At 43.2% G+C, this 26,016-nt stretch overlaps 1 protein-coding gene across 3 annotated transcripts in view; it reads right to left on the bottom strand.

Annotated features, from left to right (window-relative positions):
- Window positions 1–26,016, bottom strand: part of Ryk (receptor like tyrosine kinase) — a 77,276-nt gene that overhangs the window by 28,932 nt on the left and 22,328 nt on the right. For all 3 annotated transcript variants that reach the window (XM_031346131.1, XM_031346129.1, XM_031346132.1), the window contains exons 2-6: window positions 20,144–20,265; window positions 14,845–14,944; window positions 13,092–13,226; window positions 9,481–9,534; window positions 5,996–6,140 (exon numbers count right to left, since the gene is read on the bottom strand). In XM_031346131.1, coding sequence (XP_031201991.1) covers window positions 5,996–6,140; window positions 9,481–9,534; window positions 13,092–13,226; window positions 14,845–14,944; window positions 20,144–20,265 — 556 coding nt within the window. The remainder of the gene's footprint in view (window positions 1–5,995; window positions 6,141–9,480; window positions 9,535–13,091; window positions 13,227–14,844; window positions 14,945–20,143; window positions 20,266–26,016) is intronic.

Here is a 26,016-nt window from a genome sequence, read left to right as displayed (position 1 = left end):
AGTCAAATAGCTTTGACCATAACAGGAAGTCTGTATCCAAAAATCGTGCCTACAATTCATTCCTTGGCGCAGTAGAACTGTCAACTCTCAGCGTAGCTACGATGGAGGTAAAATCCTTTGGTGATGTGAGGGTCATTGAAGTACAGCCTTATTACAATGAAATCCAATGTCTAAAAATTGTTCTTATTTTGGGCTTGTACCACAGTAAGAGCCAAGATTTTAAACTCTACTAAATACAAAACAAACAAAAAGACTTTATATATTTATGTTCATTTAAGAAAATACTAGTAGTGATGTATTATTTTTAAGTATACAGTTAATATGTTTGAAGTTATTTAAAATTTATAGAGAAAAATGTATTTTTACTATTGCTGTAGACGAGCATCTACATTAAGTCTGTTAAACTGATTGTTGTTTTATATCAAACAACTTTTACAATACTTATTTTTGTTATAATATTTTGTAAATTTTAAGGAATGTAACAAAAAAGATATTGTGGGTATTGAAGGGGGGTCCCTGGGTGGAGTGGGGGTACAAAAGGAGAACAAGAATGTGATTTAATTCTATTTACTTAAAATGTGTTTTTTAATATTTTTTTTTGAGATGAAGAGTTTTATGCATGATTCACCTTCCATCTCACAATCTTAACATTCTTTTTTTATCATTATTATTATTATAAATAAGTACACTGTAGTTGTCTTCAGACACACCAGAAGAGGACGTCAGATCTCATTATGGGTGGTTGTGAGCCACCATGTGGTTGCTGGGATTTGAACTCAGGACCTTCAGAAGAATAGTCAGTGCTCTTACCCGCTGAGCCATCTCACCAGCCCCCTTAAAATGTGTTTTTAAATGTTAATAAATTCAGACAAACTGAAATCATGTAACTTTTCTCATCATAATACAATAAAAGTTTAAAAAAAAAAAAAAGAGCCCAAACACACATGTGAAAAATGCACAGACGTAGGCATCCAAGTAGTGAGTTCTGGAGGCTATGTAGCATTTACCACTAACACAATTTAGAATGACTTACTATTATGGCTAAAGTCCTGAGATGGGGTGTCCTCCAACAAGCCGTGTATACACAAGCCGCTTGGCACAGCACAATCTCCATGTGAAATGCCTGTTCATTTAATGTGCCCTCAGCATGCCTTCCTTCCCTGGGGACGCTCACATTTCAAATTAATTCTTTCTGTGAGCTTGCAGTCAGCTTTGTTTCCCAGCAACTTTGCTGAAGGGATTTTCAATTTAGAGAATGTAACAAAGATTTGACAGGCCTTCGTGTGGTCGGAGTTCTGGAAGTTATTAAATAGTGATTTATGTGAGTTTATATATGTAGTTGGCCATAAGCAAATGGAGAACATAAACCTGTAAATCACAATTGCCCACATCACCAGCTGTGTGGCTTAGGCAAACTATTCAATCCTTCTGGAGCCTCAAACTCTGAGGGAATAAAAGGAAGCATAAAGCTATTTCCAACAAGACCGTTAAAAGGGTTATACGGAAGACGTGTAAGTACGTCACTGAGGATACTGCTTGGCCCTCAGATATGCACTTATAAACTGCTACTATTTTATTATGAGGAATATTACATATCATGTCTCCAACCTTAGGATGGTAAGGACCTACAGGGTACATGTTTTTGCAGAGCACTTCTCGAAGATGTGACTAAAAGTTGTATTTGTTAGAAGTCTAGTCTTAGGTGCATCACAAAAGGGGAACAGATGAGGAACTCCTCCACAGAAGTGGAGTACGAAAGCCAACCTCACAGGATGTAAGGCTCAAATTTATGATCTACATCAAAATTCAAATACTCCGTGCAAGCAACAGCATGTGCAGGTGAGTGAACTTGGACAACTGAACAGTAGGTGGTGCTCTTGTGTTAGCTAAAAATGAGTAAGAGCAGTCAAGCTTTATGGCTATTTATATCAGAGTTTCATTTCCTTAACAGACTCTGGGTAATGAACAAGTAAAAAATGAGCAAAGTGGACTCATGGCTCCAGCAGCATATATATAGCAGAGGATGGCCAAGTTGGTCATCAATGGGAGGAGAGGCCCTTGGCCCTGTGAAGGTTCTATGCCCTACTGTAGGGGAATGCCAAGGCCAGTAAGCAGGAGAGGGTGGGGTGGTGAGCAGGGTGAGGGAGTGGGAACAGGAGTTTGTTTTTGGTTTTGTTTTAACTTAATTTTATTTTATTTCATTTTATTTTTTTGAGGGGAACCTGGGAAAGGAGATATTGTATGACATGTAAAGAAAACATCTAATAAAAAAAGAAAAAAAAAGAAAAATGAGCAAAGCAACAGTAGAGAAAGAAACTTTCTTTGGAACCAAAATATACTATTATAAGATAAGCAAGGACAGTCAGACAGCCTTACACTATCACAGGAGGTAGAAAACAGATTAAAATGTATAGCTACTAACATTTAGTAGCTTGTGACTAATCCAAGTAAATTTGACTTTCATAAGCAAGGAAGCACCCAGATTTAGGATAAGCTAAGAATTTAAACAAAGATCTCCAAAATAATAAACTCTTATTCTCTATTTTTAGTGAGTCATCTATTTATATATTCATTCAATAAATATTTATCAAGTGTCTATCATGTGACAGGTGGGGCTCTGGCTGCTGAGGACGCAGCACTGAACGATGGAGTTTCCCACCCTATGTTCCAGTTGGGACTTCTTGCTGAATCGAGGCAGACCACAAGCTCCATGGGGAAAGCTAAGTGCCTGCCTACTCCACTTCTCCAACACCTACACCTGTGTCTGGCACAGTAAGCAAAAGGGGCCCCTTGAGAGCCCAAAGCACAATGGCTTAGCTACTCAGTGAAAGAAGCCACACCCATGGACCGGGAAGACGTGAAGCAGGCAGAACACTTGCCTTTGACTTCAGCTCCTGATATATGATGAGAAGGGAACTGTTCAGCATAGTAGCCGACTTTTCTGCTTCTATTCATTCTTCACACACATCTTTAGTCCCATCACTCAGAAGCCAGAGGCAGGTGGATCTCTAAGTTCAAGGCTAGCCTGGTCTACAGAGCAAATTCCAAGATAGCCAGGGCTACAGAGAAACACAGAGAAAGCCTGTCTCGAGGAAGAAGGGGAGGAGGAAACTCTAAGACCCTGTATATTACTATGTACGCCAGTCTGTTACAACAGTAATGTAAAAACAAATACAGAAAAGAAAAACAAAAAACCCCACTGCCACCCTAATGGTAAGGGTAGCAAGGTCCTAGAAAACTGTGAGTCGAAGAGAAAAAGAAAACACTACCAAACAACACATGCAAGCACCCCACACTCAAGGAATAGATTTTCCAGTCACTGAGGGGAAGTCCAGGGAGAGCAGCTACAGATGGATCTCTGCAGGAGACACACACTCAGCCCCTTCAGGACAGAGTCTATCCTGACTTCAGGGGAGTCCCTGATGTAATGGACTACAGATCAATTTACTGCATTGGGAGAGAGGGAAAGCCACATGCAGAAACTCCATGTGTCCCTAGTAAGAGCACATCTCAGACAGCTACACTCTCTGCCTCCCAGGAAACTTTATATGTAACAGAACACTGGCTGTTCCCAAGAGTTCACAGCACCACTAAGCCTCCCAGGGAACAGAGCTTGTCAGGCAGCAAGCATTTTATGTAACTACAATACAGAGATGACAGACTGCTGCCCTCCTGCTTTGCACGGGTGCAATGCCACAATCCCACAAGTCATGGTCTTCACATCTGTCTCACATCTGTCTCTGAGTCTTTACACAACCAATAGGAGATGGAGAGTGCAGAGGAACAGCAGGTGTCTCCACTGCTATCAGAGCACTGCACAGGAACCTGGTCACCACCATTAGCTTGCCTGGTGTGTTGTAAGCAAGCCAGGAGGAACGAGAATGCCAGAAGAAACCATGAGTAACACTGCATCATTCTGGGAATGAAATCAGCAAGGCAGCACTTGCCGCACGTAGCTATGGCTGAGATCTACTACACACCCCTCTAGCATCATTTTCTTCACAGCCTGAAATCTCTGCTTTACAGGTGAGAAGGCTGCGAGGCCAGCAAACAGAACAGCTGGACATCAGATGGCCTGGCCCTAGAGGCTAGCTCCTAACTAACTACTAGGCTGTGCCCTGAAGACAAGCAATCATATAATTGCTTTTATTCAGACACTATCTAAAAACCTAGAGAGTTTGCTGACTACATAGCAGAAAGACACGTATGCTTCATGGAATCTACAAGTTACAGCACAATCTTGGCCTGTGTGAAGTCATGGCCTTAACACACACACCAGTAGTCAAGGAAAACTCAACTCAATGAGTATCAGAACATATCTGTGAACTGAGTATAACAGTATATGCCTGTTAGGGGGTGGAGCAGGAGAATCAAAAGTTCAAGACCAGCCTGGGCTACATGAGACCCTGCCTCAAAAAACCAAAAGCACAAGGTATGACTTCTAACTATCCTGTTACTATCCTGTTACTGTCTTCAGTAACTCGTCATTTATATCATCTGTCAAAATCATTTACAAAATGTCTATTACCACTTTTCTCCCCTCAACTACTTCCAAATGCCAATTCTTCCTCTGTTAAATCAATGGACTCCATTATCACAGTGTACACCAAACACTCTGAAACACAGCATCCCTATCCTAGTTAGCTAGCTGCCAACTTAACACAGCCTAGGTCATATGAAGGAGTCTTAGTTGAGGAATTGCCCTGATCAGATAGATGGGCCTGTGGCAATGTGAACGAGGCGATGTTTTGGTTAATGACTGATGTGAGAAGGTCCAGCCTACCATGAGCATCACCCCTAGGCAGATGGGCTTTCAGTGTATAGGGAAGCAAGGCAGTTGGCAGCCATGCCCTATGGTTCCTGCCTTCCAGTTCCTACCTTGACTTCCCCTAATGACAGACTGTGACCTGACAGTGTGAACTGGGATGAACCTGCTCCTGCTCCGCAATGGCTTTGGCCAGTGTTTTATAATATTGCAGCAACAGAGAGCAGGTTAGAGTGCCTGTGTGCGCTCCTCCACGCTCGCTCCTCTCCCAACCAGTTCCCAGATCTTTTATAAAGGGAATGCTGATATCATGGCTCTACTGAACAGTGTTAGGACTGAGTTTAGGGAGACAAGGCTCTCTCCTCCCTGCCTGGATAAAGCTTATAATTTAGTTGTGGGAAAGCGGTGATGGATCTGGAGTATAAATAATGGGTCTGGATTAGCAGGAATCCCATGGCTCCAACATGAACAAAAGCTCTGAGTGAGGGATAAGGAATCACCTGACGAGTCGAGTCTACAGATCAGCAAGGCAGGCAGAGAGGGTTCAAAGTTCAAAGTCAAATACAATGCTGAGAATGCCTTTAGTCGCTAAGGATTGTGGGTCATGAGCATGAATCTACCATTCCACCTTTACCCCTCACTGAAGTCTGGCTACAATGTGTGTGACTCACCCAGGTTACGCCAGCACCTTCTGCATTCCCACACTACATTATGCATACCACAATCATCAATTTTATACTATAATTATGGGTTAACATCAAAGGACCTTGATACCGTGAAGAGTATCATTAATCTTTATAATCCCAACACTTAGTGTAATTATTTCCCCAGAGTGTCTCTACTCTGCTATACATTAGGATTGTCCAAGAAACTTTAAAGTGCAGCAGATACTCAAGTGGGAAGTCGGGAGAGAAGGCAGGAGGGAGGGAAGGATGGGGGAGGGATGGAGGAAGTAGAAGTAAGGAGCAATTTCAAAAAGGCAATTGGGCCTGGAGGCGAATCAGGATAACATGAAAAACACATCTGCCCTTTCCTTCTCCCCCAGGTTATAACTCCACAAACTTTAAAAGATGAAGATAAAAACATGAAGGTAGTAATAACCAAGGCATCTGATTTCCTCTTTGGCTTGAGCTTCATCACTCTCCCTCCTCCCCTGCCCAGTGTGCATGGATTTGTGGGGGGGCACTCATGCACATGCAAGTAACATGTTTCCCAAAATATGTACAGTACCTGTCATCCAGTTCAATCCTTTTCATACTATGAAGGTGCAAAACAGCTAATATTATTGCTACTAGAAATATCACTGCACAGCAAACCCCTACACTGATATAAAACACACGCGTGGAAGTAGTTGGAGCTGCATGGACAGGATCATCTGAAACAGAAATGAGAAGCACATCAGGTTTCTCAACAAAGCGGATGGGGTGCTCTGTGACCTAACATGGGGAGTGCTCTGTTCCTCACAAGAAGGCCTGCATTGCATCACACTCATCCTTTGATAAAACTAGACACCTCAGTGTGGTACTCACACAAATTTTGGTGGGTTTGTTAAAATTTGCGGCAAATAAGGACGACAGTCCCTCACAAGTGGTATATACAAAACACCCCAGTACACAGGACACACAGCAGAGCTGTCCAAAAACTGTCATTCGGTGAGGCAATGTTCTATAGCATATTTACAGAAACAGCAACAGTGGCCGCTTGCTACCTTAACTATGTGGTAGGAAAAACAACCAGAATAACTTTGCTGTATTCTACTTTATATCATGTTAATGTACTCACAGCCTCAAGGCTACACACAGGTAACAGTCACCCTGCTGGGCAGACACCACAGTTCTTTTGATCAATGTTATTTTGCTTCTTTGATTTTTTAAAAGGTTCTATTGATTAAATATGATTATACCCAGCTAACATTATTTTAAGAAGTACAACAGAAATAGATAAATTAATTGAATGCTTAAGTGAGTACACTATGTGCACAGGCGCACACACACACACATACACACACGGTGGGTGGGGGGGAGGCAGGGTGGTGTGTGTACAGGAAACCCAGTAGGAACTACAAGAGGAGTGGATAAGATCAAAATACATTGTATACATATGTGATTTTTTTTTTTAAACAGTAAAAGAAGAAACAAGGTTGCTTTCAAGATGGACATAGTGGCACAAGCTTGGAATCCTAACACTGGGAAGAAGGCTGAGCAGAAGGATCCTAAACTTGAGGCTAACCTGGGCTACATAGTAAAACTTTGCTCAAAAAACAACCAAACAACTAAACGTGGAGTTTTTTTTTTTTTTTTTTTAAAAAAAAGGTAAACAAAAACCTAAAAGATTAATGCAAGTGGGACAGCTAGATGTGAGTCAAATGAAAACAAGACTCCCAGGAGTATCTGTCCTTAACTTCTCAGGAGAGGTAGAAAAGACCCACGCCTGTGTGGACAGACAATGCAGCCCAAGTGGCCAGAGCAGACTGGTCCGTTGGGCGGGGGCGTACCTGCACTCCGCCCAGCCACTCAGCTTCCAGCTGGCGTAGCTCCTCCTACTCCTCACTCTGACACTCCGCCCAGCCACTCAGCTTCCAGCTGGCGTAGCTCCTCCTACTCCTCACTCTGACACTCACCGGTCAGAACACAGCTGCCCTTCCATCAACTGCTGCTGCTCTCCTCAGGTGCTCCCTGCTCACTCAGCCTACCGTGCAGTCCCCTCTGCCCTGGAACACTCCAAGTCCTTAGAGGCTGGGGCTGCTTGCTCTGTTTATCCTCCGCCTCAGTCACACCACTTACTACACTGTAGACTCAATAAATGCTGGATAGCAGTGATAAAAGTTGAAAGAGAGAGACAGAGGCCAAGAGCATCCTTTATTGCTCTTAGTGAGAAATACCTCTCGAGCATTTAAAATTAAAAAAAAAAAAAGTTTAAGGCCAGTCTGGTCTACAGAGTGAGTTCTAGGACATCCAGGGCTACACAGAGAAACCCTGTCTCAAAAAACCAAACCAGAAACAATCAAATAAACCAAAGCCTACATTAGGACAGATGCTTAGTGCTCTGAGGGGCTAAACCAATAAGAAGCACGCAGGACACCCATGAACTATTCTTACCAAAAGAAGTGATCCTAAGTGACCAAGTGCAAAATTTAACTCCCAGTTAAAAGAAAGAGGTGAAAGCAGGTTAAATGACACAAGAAGAATGTTTACTTTGGCAAATTCTAAGGGACAAAAAAGACAATCTGACCAACTAATAAAGAAATGGTGTGTCTGATGGACAAAACACACTATGTATAGGCTCCACTTAAATCCTGACTTTGATGAAGGAAACTATAGAGAGATGGTTTGGGCACAATTACATAAATTTGAGCATGGACTAGATAGAAGAGGTTACTAAGGAATTACTGCTATTTTGCTATATGTGATAAATCAAAGTGTGTGTGTATGTGTGTGTGTGTGTTGGGTAACTAGGGGCTTTTTAAGTGACCTACAGTAAAATACTTAGGGGTCAAATGATGTGATGCATGGAATGTGCTTTAAAACACTAATCCCTTAATCCATCAAATTTGCATAGAAGAACACATGCAATAGTTACTGAGGACATAAATGTCCACCAGTGCATACACTGAACTTCAGTATACTTGCAACTTTCTCCTGAAATTATTATCTATTTCTATAAAGATCACTTGGTGCTAATGCTACCACAATGTGTTCATAAGAGAAAAAGGAAGCTTATTAATAGTGTGTAATGTAATCAATACCACAAATAAATAAATCTAATTGACCTAACAAAAATTTCTTTTTTCTCTCCATGTGTTTAAGTAATATATACCAGGACTGGGAGTGTGGCTCAGTTAGTAGGTGTTGACCTAGCATGTGTGAGGCCCTGAGTTCAATCCCCACTACTCCAGAGGTAGAGAAAGGAGAATCAGAAACTCAAGGTCACTCTCAACAACATACACATCTCCAGGCCAGCCTGAACCGGAGTGTCCATCTATCTGTCTGTCTCTCCCCCTGTGTGTGTGTGTATGTATGTGTGCTACATGCAGGTGTTAATGTGTGTGCACATGCATGCATAGACCATAGGCTAACACGCTATCATTTCCTACCTTGCTTGCTGAGACAGGATCTCTCATTGAACCAGTGCACTAGCTGGCTAGGCTGGCTGGTCAGGAAGCTTTGGAGATCTGCCTGCCTCAGCCCCTCTACCACCTCCCACCTTCCCATCCCCGACAGGGCACCATTACTGGAATATACTGCAGCACCTGCCTTTTACATGGGTGCTAGGAATCCAAATAAGCCTTCATGTTTGCATAGCAAGCACTTTACCAACTAAGTCATCTCGCTATAACAAAATAAAATATGGAATAAGTGACATAAACTTTCATTTTCACCTAGATGAAATTAGTTAAGGGCTGGGCCCAGACCACAAGTCAGATTCTTAACCACGCTGCTAATGGAGGTCTCACTCATACTTTTTAATATCCTTTCCTTTATTGGGCCTACCTGAGAAAAACCACAATATAAATTCTTACTTCTAAAAGGTATTTGTTAGCTTGCTATAAAGTATGTTTAAGTTTGAATTCTCAAACAGCATCATTTGGTCTATGTATCAGTCTGCAAACCAGAGAGCACACTAACTCTGGCACTGGCACCAGGCCTCAGGCTTCACGCAGCCATGCTCACACACACTCAGGTCAGGGTGGAGAACGCTGACACAGTGACACTTACAAATAGTTCTGCTAGTGTTTTTGTCCAAGGCTGAAGTTTTTACTTCTTCAAGTTCTGGGTTAAAAGAGAAATACAAAGTACTTTAGAAGTTGCTTTCTGTAACAATCCTTATAAACAAACATACCTTCTGAACACTGAGCTAAGTCACAGCTGTTTGCAATAAGATCCTGAGAACTGCCATCCCTCCATCAATGCAATCACTGATCAAGGAACAGTCTCTGCCACTCACTTACAGATTCCCAATGAGATAGGCTTCTGTGGTAAAGAGTGTAGGGAAACCCACAAACTCATAGTGTCGTCATGGAAACTCACAGCACAACCAGGTGAGTGGAAAGGCTCTAGAGTTCTAGAGGAACAAAACTTCCTGACCTGGAATTCTCACCAGGAAGATACAGAAGCATCTCCTAGGGAGTAACAGCTATTCCACACAGCTGGGGATGCTTACTAGTTCAGTTAAGTGCCATAGGCTAGGAAACCAGATGAATACAACAGAATCACACATTAAAGTAAGGGTCATAAACAAAAACTACACAATTCAAGTGGACAAAATATGACCACCAAATTAAGACGATGAAATACATTAAATCTAAAATGGGACAGTTTCCGCAAGTCAGGCATGGTGGTGCACACCTTAGTCTCAGCTACCCAGAGGCTGAGGCAGGAGAAACACAGGTTCAAGGCTTGACTAGGTTACATAGTAAGTTCAAAACTGGCTTGGGTAACTTAGCAAAACCCTGTCTCAAAATAAAAATTCTAAAATATGAGTTTTAGATATAGCTCAATGGTAAAGCATTCTCCTAGCACACCTTAGACCCAACCCTAGTATTAATCCTCCATCCATCCATCTCCCATCCATCTATTCCCTATCCTTCCTTCTATCCATCCTCCATACATACATACATCCTCTATCCTTCTTTCCATTCATCCATCCATCCTCTATTCATCCACCCATCCACCTATCCTCTATCCATCCACCCATCCTCTATCCATCCATCCACCCATCCTCTATCCATCCATCCATCCTCTATCCATCCATCTACCCATCCTCTATCCATCCATCTATCCTCTGTCCATCATCCTCTATCCATCCATCCTCTATCCATCTACCCATCCTCTATCCATCCATCTATCCTCTATCCATCATCCTCTATCCATCCATCCACCCATCCTCTATCCATCCATCCATCCATCCATCCTCTATCCATCCATTTACCCATCCTCTATCCATCCATTTATCCTCTATCCATCATCCTCTATCCATCCATCCTCTATCCATCTATCCATCCTCTATCCATCCATCCTCCATCCATCCATCCTCTATCCATCCATCCATCTAACCATCCATTCATCCATCTATTTTATATCCTGTGGGGAGCCACAGCTGCCACCCTATATACATATATATTGAACACCTGGTCTCTGGTCAGAGCAGAGAGCATTGATAATCAAGCCCTTAGTTGGAGAAGCTGAGTGCCTCCAGTTTGTGATGCTAGCTGGTGTGATTTTCCTGCAGCCTATTATACTTTGCCACATAGCTGATACTGATTGGAACCAGAAAAAGTATTTAACCCACAAGGGCTGGGGGCTGGAGGGAGAGTAAGTATGTGGAGATAGGAGTAAGTATGTAGAATTAGGGCTGGTGATGGGTTAGAGGTAAGAGGTAGATTTAGAAGAGTAAGTATGTAGAGATAGTAAGTAAGTATGTAGAATTAGGGCTGGTGATGGGATAGAAGAGTAAGTATGGGATATAGAAGAGTAAGTATGATAGATAGGAGTAAGTATGTAAGGATAGAAGTAAGATGTAGGAATAGAACTAAAAATAGGAATAGGAGTAAGTAGAAATAGTAATAAGTAAGATGTAACTAACAAGATGTAACTAATAAAATGTAAGTAGAAATAAGTAAGATGTAACAAGCAAGATTACAAGGATCTTAATAAAACTGCATGGGGAAGAGCTCGGTGTTTGCCTCCTTACTTCCACTGGACGGGTAAGGCGGCTTACAATATCCATCTACCCATCCTGTATCCATCCATCCTCCATACATGCATACATCCTCTATCCATCTTTCCATCCATTCATCCATCCTCTATCCACCTATCCATCCATCTGTTCTATATCCATCCACCGATCCTGTATCCATCCATCCATCCTCCACCCATCCCCACTGAGTAGTTATGCAAACCTAGGAGGCCTCCCACTCTCAAATACCAGCATCCTTATGCCAATCAAAAAAAGATTAGGTTAGAGTAAAGCCTCTACAGTTCCCTTAGGCTTTAAATTTATATTGAAGTGGGTATATAATTCATAGAACTAAAGCTAAGGGTGTTAATTTTTTTTATTTTAAAAATGTCTCTTTTCAATGCAATATAGCTTCTTTATTGGCCTGTATCTTTGGCCTATATCTTGGCATCTGCCACTGTAACTCACTTGCTAATTTCAACTGGGAAACTGTAAATAGTTTCACAAAGAAGCGGAGAGCACAGGCTTGCCTCTGGCTGCAGCACTTTGTCTGACCTTGGCCAGGCCACTCAGACTTTTTGAAAACATACCACCCGAAGCTGATATAAGAATACATGGGTTTAGTGCATGTACATAAGTGTACAGATTATGGGAAGCAGCCACTGAGTTTACAGTTTGTTTTGTTTCTACCTTAAACAGTAAACAATTCTACCTATTTGTAAATTCTGGAAATTTTATCTCAGGGCTACATGGAGATCAGATAACCTTTAAGAATCTTAAAATTAAGAGGTCCTGGGGCTGGAGGATGGCTCAATGGTTAAGAGCACTGGCTGCTCTTCCAGAGGTCCTGAGTTCAATTCCCAGTGGCCATGTGGTGGCTCACAACCATCTGTAATGGGATCCAATGCCCCCAGAGCAAAAGTGTACTCATATACATTAAATAAATAAATAACTCTTTAAAAAAAGCAAAAGAGGTCCTGAGTTCAATTCCTAGCAAGCACATGGCAGTTCACAACCATCTGTAATGGGATCTGATGCCCTCTTCTGGTGTGTCTGAAGACAGCAACAGTGTACTTATATACATAAAATATTTAAGTCTTAAAAAAACCCTTAACATTTCAAAACTCATCTTTGGTGTGTTCTAGAACTCACTACTATATCTGGCAATTTCCTGGGTAAGGGATGATATAATACAAACCCTAATTATTAAGTGCCCACATTCGACTTTCTAATTTTGGACTAGGTCTCATTATCCTTTAAAACTTCTCTGAAACAGCATTATGCACATTTCATAGACAAGAACCTCAGCCCTACAGAGGTGCAATAATGGTTCCCGTCCTGAAAACAGCAGAGATATGGTTCAACCTAGGCCCATGTGACCCCCACACAAAGGTCCTGCAGAGCCCAAACCCATGGAGCAAATGCTCAGCTCTGTGTCACTCTGGAAATGCCCACACAACTCTGATGGAACCGAGAAGCAGACGCTGAGTGGGATCCTGACGCCACACTCTGCAGCGCTCGCCCCAGAGTTCACTAATATGCATGGCTTTTCTCCTAACTATAATCAAACTTGGTCATGATTAAATCTCTATACAGATAACTATGAACCTCTTATCTACATGAAACACAGTTTGTAAAATAAATTCCTTACTTTTGTAGCACATTTTCCTTCGTTTAAAATTTAAAACTGTAAAATTTTTTGAAGAATTTACTGTCAGATTGAGCTGCATTAGTATCATAACTTCAGAGTCTACTTTGCCGGTACAAGAAAGCTCGACCCGAAACACTAAAAGAAATAAGAGAAAATACTTTAGTATCCTAAAAATCAGGATCAATACCATACAACATCTTCATTTATTTCTGCTCAAACAAAATAAGCAAGCACATCTAAATGAGTGGATCAGACAGAGCTTCCAAAGAACCCTTCCCCACCGCTCTGGACAGATGACGGGGCAGCGACTTCCAAGCCTTCCTTGTGATTTTTTTTTTTATATACCGGTTTGTCTTATACGTTCTGCTTTCCAACATACTGAATCTACAGAATCATAAGGCAAACTCTGCTGATCTTACCAGTCTCACCAGCAACAGTAACAAAATTATACCAAAAAAAGGAAAGACTATGCAGTACCAAATCCACTTATGTACTGCTCCTAGCAATGTAAAGGATGTAAATGTCAAGAAGGCAGTGCTGACAGCACCGTGTGGACTGCAGTCTGCAGACTGGAGATACCCAGAACAAAGCCTGTCGCCATTGTACCCCTAAGGCAGGGAAAGCCTTTCCTGCTGTTTGCCTAACAAAATGTGGAAAAAGCAAAGCCACTGGGTGCCAGGAGAGTTCCTGTTGGGCTCAGAGCTGTGCCATAACAGATGGCCAAATATACGTTAACATACCACCAATAACAAATAGACCCATAGTATGAGCAGGCAGGTGCATGACGTGTTTGGAAGTACTCTCTGTGTAAAATGTGTATGTGTATTTAGTAACCACATTTAAAAATTGTCTCATTCAAAAGAGTAATCACTCAGAAGTACTCCTAGGAGATAAAGACATTGTTACTGGGGGAAATTATAATAAACCTATAAACAAAGCTAACACATTCTTGGCTATGAATTAAAAACAACACTGCCCTTCTAAAGAAGATTAGCTTTGGGGCTGGAGAGATGGCTCAGTGGTTAAGACCACTGACTGCTCTTCCAAAGGTCCTGAGTTCAAATCCCAGCAACCATATGGTGGCTCACAACCATCTGCAATGTGATCTGATGTCCTGTTCTGAGTGTCTGAAGATAGCTACAGTGTACTTACATATAATAAATAAATAAATCTTAAAAAAGAAAAAAGAAGATTAGCTTCTAAAGGAATATCTAGGAATGTTAATGACGAAGTAGTAGATTTTAGGAACATTTTGTCTTTTAGTTTAAGATTCCTTTCCTACAAAGTTCAAAGATATTTCAATATCTATGAGTAATGGATCAGAGATTTAGACATTTCTGAAACTCTTGCTGACCCACAAAAATTAACTGGCCTTCCAGCTCTGTCTTAAAGCCTAGCTGAACTTATGCCAATAAGAATGGTGAATAAAACTGCCAGAAAAAGTCTTACAATACTCTTTAAAAGTAAATAAATAATAAAGATGCCAATAATAATAATCCTTCCCAACCCCTGGAATCTTTGCGCTTTTCTGTGTTGCTTAGTTTTAACAACTTGACACAAACAAGAGTCACCTGAGACTGGAATCTCCAACTAAGGAACTGCCTCCATCAGACTGGCTAGGCAAGTCTGTGGGACATTCTCTTGATTAATGACTGATGTAGGAGGGCCTGGTACTCAGTGAGCTCTGCTTGTAGGGATAGGATGGAGACAGCATCCTGAAAGCAGGATGCTAATTCCGTCTTTCCTGGCTCACCTGATAAAGTGCGTGGGACTTCCCCTTGAGCAGAAATATTGACCTGGGGCATGCCCATAGCCACAAAGTTGTCTACTTGGAATCCCAGTTTATATTCAACCTGTAAAATGAAAAGAGATAAGACATTATACCTGTGACAACAGAAAAGGACTTCATTAATGAGTTCATTAACTAAGCAGTATGAAAACTATTCACAGGTGGAAAAAAAAAATCCACTACCAAAAAAAATTCCAAAGAGCTGGCCTTTAATTCTAGCAGCCAGCAGTGAGTGGTAGGTAGATCTCTGTGAGTTTGAGGCCACCGTGGTTTACAAAGTGAGTTCGAGATCAACCTGGGCTACAAAGTGAGACCCTGTCTCAAAAATAAATAAATAAATATAATAAAAACAATAAAGCTGAAATCATACTAGGAATTTTCAACCAGATAGAAATTCAACCTGAGGGCTACCATCTATTTGGTATCTGGAACTGGACCACCTTTTACCCTAAAATCAAGTCTGTTACCCTGGAAGGAAGCATTCAACCTCTTAGCTCATCACAACAGCATGGCTGCCACCAAGGGGTGCTAGAGAGCTATCACTAAGGTACCCTGGGCTTTCCTGCCCTAAAACTTCAAGAGGATGCACTAACTGTAAGGTCTGGCATGTTACCTCTACACAGGACCATAATACCAAGGCAAGTGCATGAGACAGATCAGCATGGGATCTAGAACCAGGAGGTCATGTGACCTGCACAAATGAGCAACTTTTCCAAGCTACAGCTTTTGGAAAGTGAGGACCACACAACATGAGGAATAGAAGTGCTGACTGACACAACAGGCCTGTGACACACTGGCTTAGGACCCTCTGCTTACTGCATGCCCAGTGGCCTCAGCATCCTCTCCCACTGCCAAGCTGCACTTCTCTGTGGTCACCAAACTCCTGCCAACCCCAGGGATTTGCACACAAACCCTCCTGAGCTGTCAACACTGGTGCAGTCAGTTTTGTTCCCCATGTGAGGAACCTCACCTACACAGCCTCTCATACCCTCATCTCCCTCATGTTCTCCCTCAATGGTTTTCCCCTCAGGCATCCTCCCCTTCTTGCTCATGTCTACTTTCTAGACCCAAGCAACAGGCCTATATACGGGATCAGTATCCATGTAAGGCTCTAAGGTCCTCTCTAGACGTCCTGCATGACATCAGCCCCTCTACTCTGAGGCTCACTCACAGAGCATGTCTCAGACCATTCACATGTCACACACAAGAATCTACAGAGGTTTTGAAGGCTGGCTCATTCCGTTTCCTTCCATCTTTCTCTTAACTCTGAAATTCAGTGTTCATTCTGACATACCACTCAATTTCTCCATGTCCAAAACAGATACAAAAATACTGTGTGTTCCATCCAAGAGCCCAGTACTGCCTCTGACCACCTCTGGTCCCTACAAAAGCAGTTCTCTGTGTTCACTACTCCAAGTCAGACAACATTTATGAGGCATGTTTATGAGCCAAGGGCTGCGATTGCAGAGGGGAAAGCAGTGGTCAATTAAACTGCTTCCTTCCTTCCAGCACAGCCAGGACGCTTGGTGCTGCAGGGAGGACATCACTGACACAGTCATTCTGACACCTTCAGCTTGCTCCCTCCCTCTTCCTCACACCTGGATGGCAGTGCCTGCAGCCCCTTGGCCCTTGGCTCAGTTTGCTGGGGAGCTGATACACACGATCACCCCTCAGGCCTATGCTCAATGGCTGCTCCTCTTCAACCTCACCCATGGTCCTCACTGATGCACCACATGCTACCTGCCCGGCTTCTTCACTTCCAGGCAAAACTCTGGTTCCCTTCAGGTAGCATCAGGTCCATGTCATCCTAATGTCTCTGTCCATGGCATTAGTGCTTTTCCAGAAGCGCCTTACGCCCCAGCAGGGCCCCTCAGTGTCCCTCTTGAACATCTCCTAGAACCTTTCAGTCTCCTTTACGAAGTCTCAATTATTATAAGCAGAGGAATAACTGTCCAGGGACCAAAGCTAGGAAAGCAAAGACTGTGGGTACAGCCAAGAAGTTAGAGGGCTCTGACGGCAGAGCTGAGTGCAAGAGACAAGAGTAGTGGCAGGATCATCTCAGTCTAACCACAGGGGAGGGAGAACAGGGTCATTTCAGTCTAGCCATGGGAGAGGAACAAAGGGAAGGAAATGATGTTGCAAGTGGCTTCGGCAAAACAAGGACCGGAGGAGGGCAGGCAGAGGTGGCAAAGAGGCTGAGGGAAAGACTGAAAAATCAGCCACAGTAAGAAGCACGGAAGCCTGCCCTTTCCTAAGACTTCCTTGGGACAGACGAACGGACACGGGAAGCGTCAGAAGGCAGCTCTCTCCTCACACTGGTGTCCTTAGGATTCCTGTTTTCTAAATGTAGCTTGTGGAGTCAGAGAAGAAACTGCCAAGCACTGAGATACAATTTTCCCTACTTTGGCATGTACTGATCTGTAAGGAATGCCATTCATCAATCACCTTTGAAGAAACAGATCTATTTAGAACATACACCACAGCCTACCCCACCCCAAAAAGCAAGTCTCCACAGCAGTTGTTTATCAGAAAATAAATGAGCCAAAATACTTCAGAAAAGTAACTAGAGAAAATATAAATATTTGAATAAGCTAAAAAATAAACATGTTTGGTATTTCTCCTTACTTGGAACACATGGCTGTGTGAATAGGCAGATGATGAATAAAGCCATCTCCTGGAACACATCTAAAGTAATATGCTTGCCTACAGTCAGCAGCCTTTTCATTTCTCTGAAATTGCCAGAACTGCCTTTCTCACAGCTACTTCACTCCGCTGGGACACAGCAGGCTGGCCCCCAGAGGCAGCTGCTGGAGCTCTGACAAGCCCCCCACAGAATCTCCTGGACAGAGACCAAGGAGAGTGGGTGGTGGGAGTCTTCTGCCACGTCCTACTGTGCCTCCACCTTTTGGCTATCTAGCATATCTACTGACACTTAACAGACACACTTGCATGTTTTTTCTTGAACACTGGGGAATGTTCTGGAACATACAAGAAACTAATTATCTGTTAAGACCGCCTAGTAGTCTGCTCTTGTGAGAGAATCAATACCAGAGTTCTCTTCCCACCTTAAAACACAATTAACACATTCTCAACCACTCAGTGAGGCACGAGTGACATAGATGTTAAGAAAAGACACACACAGCTCCAGCCGCTAAGGAAACTGAAATCTTTGGCAAGACCAGTCACGTAAACACTGGAGAACTCTACCAGCGCAAGCTTTGATGTGGAAACACTGATGTTAAAATATCTGCACTGCTGAAGTGATACACTGGGGAGCCTGGAGATCCTCGGAAGCAAAGATGTCTGTCATCTTCTGGCAAGAGCTCAAACAGCCCAGACAGAGATCCTGACAGAGGGTTAGAAACTGAGAGAGACAGCCTGCCTTCTGCAGTCTGACTAGATCTCAGAATCAAATGCTAAGAGACGTCACCTTACCACTCCTGCCGTCTCGGGAGACTGTCATACCAGCTCACCCCTAGCACCCATTTCTTCAGCCTCTAGACTCATTTAAGCAAGTCCTTCCCAAACCTGGATTGAGGTTCCCTCTTGTAGGAAATGACCAGAGCACAACTATGCAAGAAAATATGATACAGTTATTTGAAGGGGGAAACACACAAAGCAATACCAAGGAAGAGGAACAGTGCCCCTTTACCAGGACACACTGCTCACAACTCTCCACCACACAAAAGCAGGAAGCACTTAGGTGTACATGTGCACACTGCACACACATACACTACCTTACTTTAGGAGACAAAAATCAAGCAACAACACCTGATGAAGACAGAGATCTAGATGGGCTTTTTCAGCATGCTACCATAACCAAAACTTTCCTTTTCGCTGTATACCCTTAACAGGCCTTCTGAATTTACACCATATCCATATACTATGTACTCATATGATTAACTTTTTAAATAAACAAACTGCAATTAGTCAGCTGTACCAAAAATCACCAAGACCTAAGAATTAGAGTTAGGGACTGTAATATCATCAAGAAGAAGCCCAAGTGTATAAATACATGCTGCTAGCCAGGTGTGGTGGTGCACACCTTTAATCCCAGCACTTGGGAGGCAGAGGCAGGTGGATTTCTGAGTCCAAGGCCAACCCAGTCTACATATAGCCAGAGCTATAGAGTAAAACCCTGCCTCAAGAAGACAAAGAGAGAGAAGGACAGAAGGGGAGGGGAGAAGAGGGGAAAGGAGGGGAGGGGGAAAGAAGAGGAGAGGAGAAGAGAGGAAAGGAGAGGAGAGGAGAGATGTTCAAGATAATGGAATCATTAGAGTTATACTGGTCCCTTCAATGTTCCCCCTGCAAGCATATATTTTCATAGACGACCCTTCCAAGCCAGCTTCCACCATGACAGGTTCCCCACTACCAACAACGTGAGGCTGGAGCACATGGACAGGGTAACAAAACTTCAGACTGACACAAACTAAAACAACATCAATCACTAGTGAAACTTTGGTCAGGAAGATGCTGAGGGTACCTGACGAACTCTGACTGCGGTGAGTTAGAACACCAAACTTCCTGGTTTTGATAACTGTGCTTGGATTGTGCAGATACCACCAGTGTCCTTAGAAAATGTAGGCTAAGACGTTTAGGAGTGAGGGGACATGACGCTCTCAGTGCACTTTGAAACAGCTCACGGGTTCCAAGGCAGGCAGGGAGGGGAGCAAACCGTACAAACAGTATCACCTGGCCAATCTGGGAAAGGAGGCTGTAAAGTTCCTCGGCAGTCAGAGGTGAAGAATTCACCAACACATAAATGGCAGGAAGTTGATAAGCCCCTGGCTTCAGTATCTATGGTTACTAGGGCTCAGAATGGTGCCCGTGGAAAGCTGCATGAGTGGTACCTTGCTTCTACTGTGAATGGGAAAATTATGTTCAAGTCAGCAAGTGTGTCTGGAAGAGCCAGCTCTGCAGTGCTCCTCCCCAGTCACCCACACCCATCCTCCAGCCATATAAGGCTTCTCTGTAACAGCAGGGTTATCATCAGACCCAATTCTCCTTGTCCTAGGTACAGATCTCCCTGGAAAAGCCTCAAAGGATCCAACCCTGTGTGATGTGCTGATCATCCACCTGGTGGCCACCTAAATCTAAAGTTTTAGAGGAGCAGGCTCAAGATTACATCTGTCAGATATAAACCTGAGAAGACCCAATGCTCTACACCACCACCATCCCTTCTGTGGAGAAGGCCCATCCTCGAGGCCAGCCCTAGCCTCTGTAGACAGGGTGACCCTGTCACGCTGTCTGCAGCAGCTCTTACCTTGGACTTTGCATGCCAAGTGAAGTGCAGGAAGTTTGTCTCACTGGGCACTAGCAGATTAAAGGACAGAGCATAGTGACTGATGAGGTCATTCCTCACATAGTAAAGCTCTGCATCAAGACCTAGAAAAAAATGGAAAAATAGTTAACCATCCAAATGTCTTCACAGTAAGTGCCTTCAGTGTCACAAATCCTTGTAGAGGGCAGAGAGAATGCGCTGATGCACAGTGTGCACTGCATTCAGTTGGCATGTGAGCTGCCTTGTGAAGCAGGATGCTAGAGCTTCACAGCCCACAGAGAAACTGGCCCTCAAAATCTGGCTCTCCCCCTGAGCCAGCCATGTCAGAACCACCTGTAGCCACTCTGCCTCTCCAAAGAGCACCAAAGAAGAACATCACTCCTCGAATGCTGGGCCACACTTAGATTCAAAAAGGAGGGAGACTACCTGCACTGAAGTTACGGAAGGCTGGGAAGCTACGAGTGGGTCTGTGCTCTTAACTGCGCAGCCATCTCTCCAGGCCCTGAAGAAAACTTTTAAGCACTACCTTCAGTGGAAAAAAAAAAAATCAACCTACTGTGAAAAAGATATAATAACCAAAAACAAAAAACAAACAAAACAAAAAACAAAAAGGAAAAGAAAACAACAGTAATAACAAAGCTAATGATTGATGCTACCAAGTCAGTGATCTTGAGCCCTGGGCACTGTAGACAAAAGGGAGAGGAAGGGATTATCAGCAAGTGATAGAGACAGGCAAAGAGCCAAAGAACTGAAAGAAGAGTGGCCCAGTAACTTCCTTTAAACATTTACTGTTAAAGGTTAGTCCCAATGTCCCTAGTGTTCAGACAGGACAAACTGAAACTTAAATGGCACATTTACTGAGCATGCACTGCAGGTCTGTATCTGAGGGTGGCATGAAGAAGGTCATCTGGATACCTCAGATGCTCAGCACACAGAGAGAGACCAACAGCGCTGCCACAGACAGCTTATCTGTCAAAGCTCCTTCCTCATTTCTGACCCAGATCTGATATTAAGTCAAAAGACGAGATCTGAGAAGCACTGTTTTACACATCCTGCGAGGGGTGCCAGATACAAGGGAGAGCTGGATGTCTGTGCAGAGGGTCTGCCTGCGGAAGACAGAAAATGCTAAGGAACATAAGGTTGGGGCTGGTGGTGTTTGAGAAAGATGTAGAGGACACAGGAAGATGGAGAGATTGAATGGAAAAGGAAAATGAATTCAAAGAAAACATCAGTAATCACAATAATACAGTTTAAATTAATTTAAAGGGCTGGAGAGATGGCTTGTCAGTTAAGAGTACCGATTTCTCTGTCAAGGACCTGAGTTTGATTCCCAACACCCACATGGTACTTCACAACAATCCATTACAGTCTCAGAGATTAAATGCCCTCTCTGGCTTCTGTGGGCACTGCACACATGAGGTACACAGACACACACGCAAGCAAAACACCTATACACATAAAAATAATAGATAAACCTTTCACAAAAATTCTCTCAAGACTGAGATATGCTAGTCTAGAGATTGATAAAGACAGGGATAAAACAAAGTTCAGAAATATATCAAATAACAAAAAGACACATGAGACAGAATGACAACACGCAATTTTAGCTCAAGGTGAAACGACTCATTAAGTAATAAAACTTACAACTGAGATCCTGTATATACAAAAGATACAGCACTGTAACAAGCCAAGCTTCACATACAGAAAGCAAAACCCAAGAGCCACAGCCACAGACTAAGCCCCTCATATCCAAAGGGTAGCCTCATGGACAATCATAAACCATGAAAAGCATGAAGAAGGGGAAGCATAGCATAACCAAGTAACCTCTAAAAAGTCAGTAATTCACCACACCAGTAGAAAAGGAAAAACAGTAAAGGCAGGTACGGTGACTCACACCCGTAATCCCAGCACAGTGGAAGTGCTACAAGGTCAGGCGTTCAAAATCATCCTCATCTATTTAACAAATTTGAGGCCAACCTGGGCAGCATGAGACCCTGTTTCAAAACAAAACACTGACGGCATATCAGACTGAAAAATCTATACTGATAAAAACATACAAGGGGGCTGGAGAGATGGCTCAGTGGTTAAGACTGCTCTTCTGAAGGTCCTGAGTTCAAATCCCAGCAACCACATGATGGCTCACAACCATCTATAATGAGATCTAACACCCTCTTCTGATGTGTCTGAAGACAGCGACTGTGTACTTACATAACAATAAATAAATCTTTAAAAAAAAAATTAAAAAAACAGACAACAAATAATAAACAGATACTTTCTCTGTCTGATAAAGAGCATTTGCAAAGCCATACGGCTAGCATGCTCAATAGTGAAATTTTACATTATTTCTAAAATCATTAACAAAGTGAGGATGTCCCTACTCCTACTCAACTCCACACTTATAATGATAAGACATTGTAGCCGTAGAACATCGTGAAACTATTAAACATTCTAAAAATCAAGTAGCAGAAAGGCTGTGTTAGGCAAGTGCTTTTAGGAGAAAACTTATGGGGAAAGAGCGGCTGCCCCTTTAAATGCTAGTTAGCCTTCTTCCAAGACACTGTATGTTTTAGAGAGGGCTGTGCAGAAAAACCACAAGGAATGGGCCTGAAGAGGCCCAGGCCTCTTCTCAACCTACGTAAACTTTGCTCTCAACCACATTCTGAGTAGAAGGAAGATTGGTGTGCTTCATAGTAAGATATACACGAGGCCATGAAAATGTGAAGAGGTGCTAAAACACACCATTAATCTTCAGAAAAACAAAGGTTAGAAATACAATGAAAACCACTAGCACCCAAGAGAATAACTACAACTGATGCTGGCAAATCAGCTCAGAAAGTCCCTGCCAGGGTGAAAACCGCCCAACTGCTTGAAAAGCTAACAGTTGCTTATAAATTAAACACACACCTACTCTATGGGCAGCAATTCCACTTGAGGTAATTCTGCAAAGGAAATGCAAACACTATCCACAAAACCCTTGTGCAGATGTTCACAGGCCTTTACTAGTAATAAGCAGAAGTGGAGACAATGCAAATAAATGTTCCTCTGCCACGCACACTTTGCGTGATGGCGGTATTTGAGGCATAAACTTCAAGGAAAGTCAGTCTCCTGTCTCCGCATTGTCGCCTGGCACCCCAAACTCAGAGGTAGCCCAGATATGTCCTCGTACTTGTGTGCTAGGAACTCACCAAGATATCATTTCTTTACAGCTAGCAAGAGAAAATTCGGACTTTGCTCTCTGACCTTCACCAATGTTCCAACGTCCTAGTCAAACCCTGGCTTGGAATGTTAAGCCATTCAAACTAATTGCCTCCAGCATTGTGGGTAGGGCATTAAAGCTTACAGAATGAGAGAATTATCCCAAGACAAGGTCAAGTAAAATCCTCATTCTCAGTCATGTACTACAGCTGAACCACTCCTAGGAATTAGCAAGAGACTGTCTCTACTTCCCCAAAAGATTAACATAGTGGGCATTTTACCTAAAATGGGCGGGACCTTAATCTGAGAGAGAGAGAGAGAGAGAGAGAGAGAGAGAGAGAGAGAGAGAGAGAGAGAGAGAGAGAAAGAGAGAGAGAGAGAGAGAGAGAGACTGTCTGCAGCATTCAGCACTCTAGATGCAGCAGTCTGCATTCAGCATTTGGACTCGCTCGCACTCAGACTAGAACCAGAGCTTAGGTGGACTAGGACTTAGATTCATGCAGTCCGTAGCCCCCCGTCCCCCCCCAGGCCCAGAGCACTTGGGCCCGGGAAGTGCAGCACCAGTCAAGATTCAAGAGATTCAACACTGAAGTTTCGAGCATTCAACATTGAGGATTCGAGATTCAAGCCTCTATTCTCCTGGCTGGCGCACCCGCAGCCTCCCGGGACTCTGGCTGGCCCATGCGGCCCGAGCGTGCTCGGAGCCCAGGGGTGCTGCGCCAGTCCAGAGGAGATGGCTGATGTTTTAGACCTAGTGTGTTTTAGATGGCCTCAGATGTACCTCAACTACTGAGCTGCCAGATTTTTCATTTCTCTTTTGCAACAATTGTAAAAGCCTCATGTCATTTTTGAGAAATACACTCAGACCTTACACCACTCGTGTCGAGTCTGTTTGTCAAAGCCAAATCCCGTGCACACCTGGCGAGAACCCATCGTCCTGCGGAACGAGGGACTCCCTCAAGAAACCCCAGTCCGTGGCATTCCTCAGCAGACACTGAACTTGTTTACATTCAACAATGGAATACTACTCTACAATCAAATCCACATTCTGTTGCAAGGATGGACTTCTCAGAGTGAAAGAAACTTGACACATGAGAATATCAAACTATTTGACTTTATTTAGATAAAACTTCTAGAGCATACAGAACTAATTTATTGGGATAAAACTCTGAACTGTGCCCATCTGGAAAGAAGGATAGGAGATGGGAGTACAGAGAACTTCTTTCGATGATGGCAATGTTCAATATCTTGATTTGAGTCTAGGTCATAAAGCCATAGATAAAGAATTTGTTTTCTTTTTAACTGGAGGCAGTAGGGTGTGTACACATATGAATGCAAGTGCTTGCAGAATCCAGAAGAGGGTATTGGATTCCCCTGGAGCTAGAGTTATAGGCAGTTGTTAGCCTCCTGATGTGGGTGCTGAGAACTGAACTTGGGTCCTCTCCAAGGGTTGTAAGTGTTCTTAACAACTGAGCTACCTCCCCAGCCTCGAGGTAGGCATGTGTACACAAGCCCTTTCAGCTCCACTTCAAGAATATTAAAGGTGAGCACATGCATAAGGGCTCTATCCCCAGAGGAGAACAGTCTGGGCCATGCATGTGTCCTGGCAGAGCAAGCTAAACTCCCCCTCTTAGGCCAGCTCCATGGCTCACAACCACGAGGCCTGCAATTTCCATCCTCTTATACTTTAATAGCTTTACTCTGCTCTCAGAGAGCCTCAGCCACAATAAGTGGTTTGACTAGGCGACCCACCTTACCTCATAAGGTACCAATTATGCTATTGTTAGTGCTCTCTGGTCTGAAATAGTATAAGTCTTGAATGGCCTGCCTTGAACCTTTTCACCAAAATCCTGTTATTTTTAGTGAATAAGTACTCTTGAAAGTTTTCTTAGGAGTGGATTTGATATTATAACAGAAACGCTTATGTTCTTTAAATATAAGTCTGAATGCTGGGCAGGGAGTGGCAGCAATTTGTGACTCTAAACGCTAAAGTAGTATAAGTTACTAGCAAGACAGCAGTGATTAATAAACAACAGTCATTCCAGGCAGTGGTGGTGTATGCCTTTAATCCCAGCACTCGGGAGGCAGAGAGGCAGGTGGGTCTCTGGGAGTTCATAGCCAACCAGGTCTACGGAGGGAGTTTCAGAACAGCCAGGGCTATATAGTGAAACCCTTTCTCAAAAAAAACAAAAAACAAAATAAATAAATGAACAAACAACAGTCTCATCTACAAGAAACAATGATTCTAAACATTTCTTTCTTTGTAGATGAGCATCTAAAGGCAATACCCCAGGGATTACAGCCTTTGGATCCAAACAGTCCCATTCATCTCTGCAATACACTAGATACCTGCTAAGCTCTGAATCTGCTCCATTGCCAGAAACTCATGCTCTAAATGCCCAGTCCTCAGCTTGTGTCTCGATTTTGGAGATTGTGGAGGAAGCTTACAGGGAGCAGACCCTGCCTGTCAGAAGTAGGTCACTAAGAGCAGGCCTCTGAAGGTTGTGTCTGCACTGGCTGCAGCCCGACTTTTCTGCTTCCTGTCTGTTGCCATGTGAACAAGCACACTCCTGCTGTCCTGACAGACTGAACCTCTGCAATGGAACAAAACCAGTCTCCCCTTCCCCAGCTTGCTTCCATCAGGTTCTGTGGTCCCAGCA

Source organism: Mastomys coucha, unplaced genomic scaffold (genome assembly GCF_008632895.1).
Source record: "Mastomys coucha isolate ucsf_1 unplaced genomic scaffold, UCSF_Mcou_1 pScaffold23, whole genome shotgun sequence".
Taxonomy (NCBI): domain Eukaryota; kingdom Metazoa; phylum Chordata; class Mammalia; order Rodentia; family Muridae; genus Mastomys; species Mastomys coucha.
Note: the sequence above shows the minus strand (reverse complement) of the source record. Positions and strands in the feature narration are given on the sequence as shown.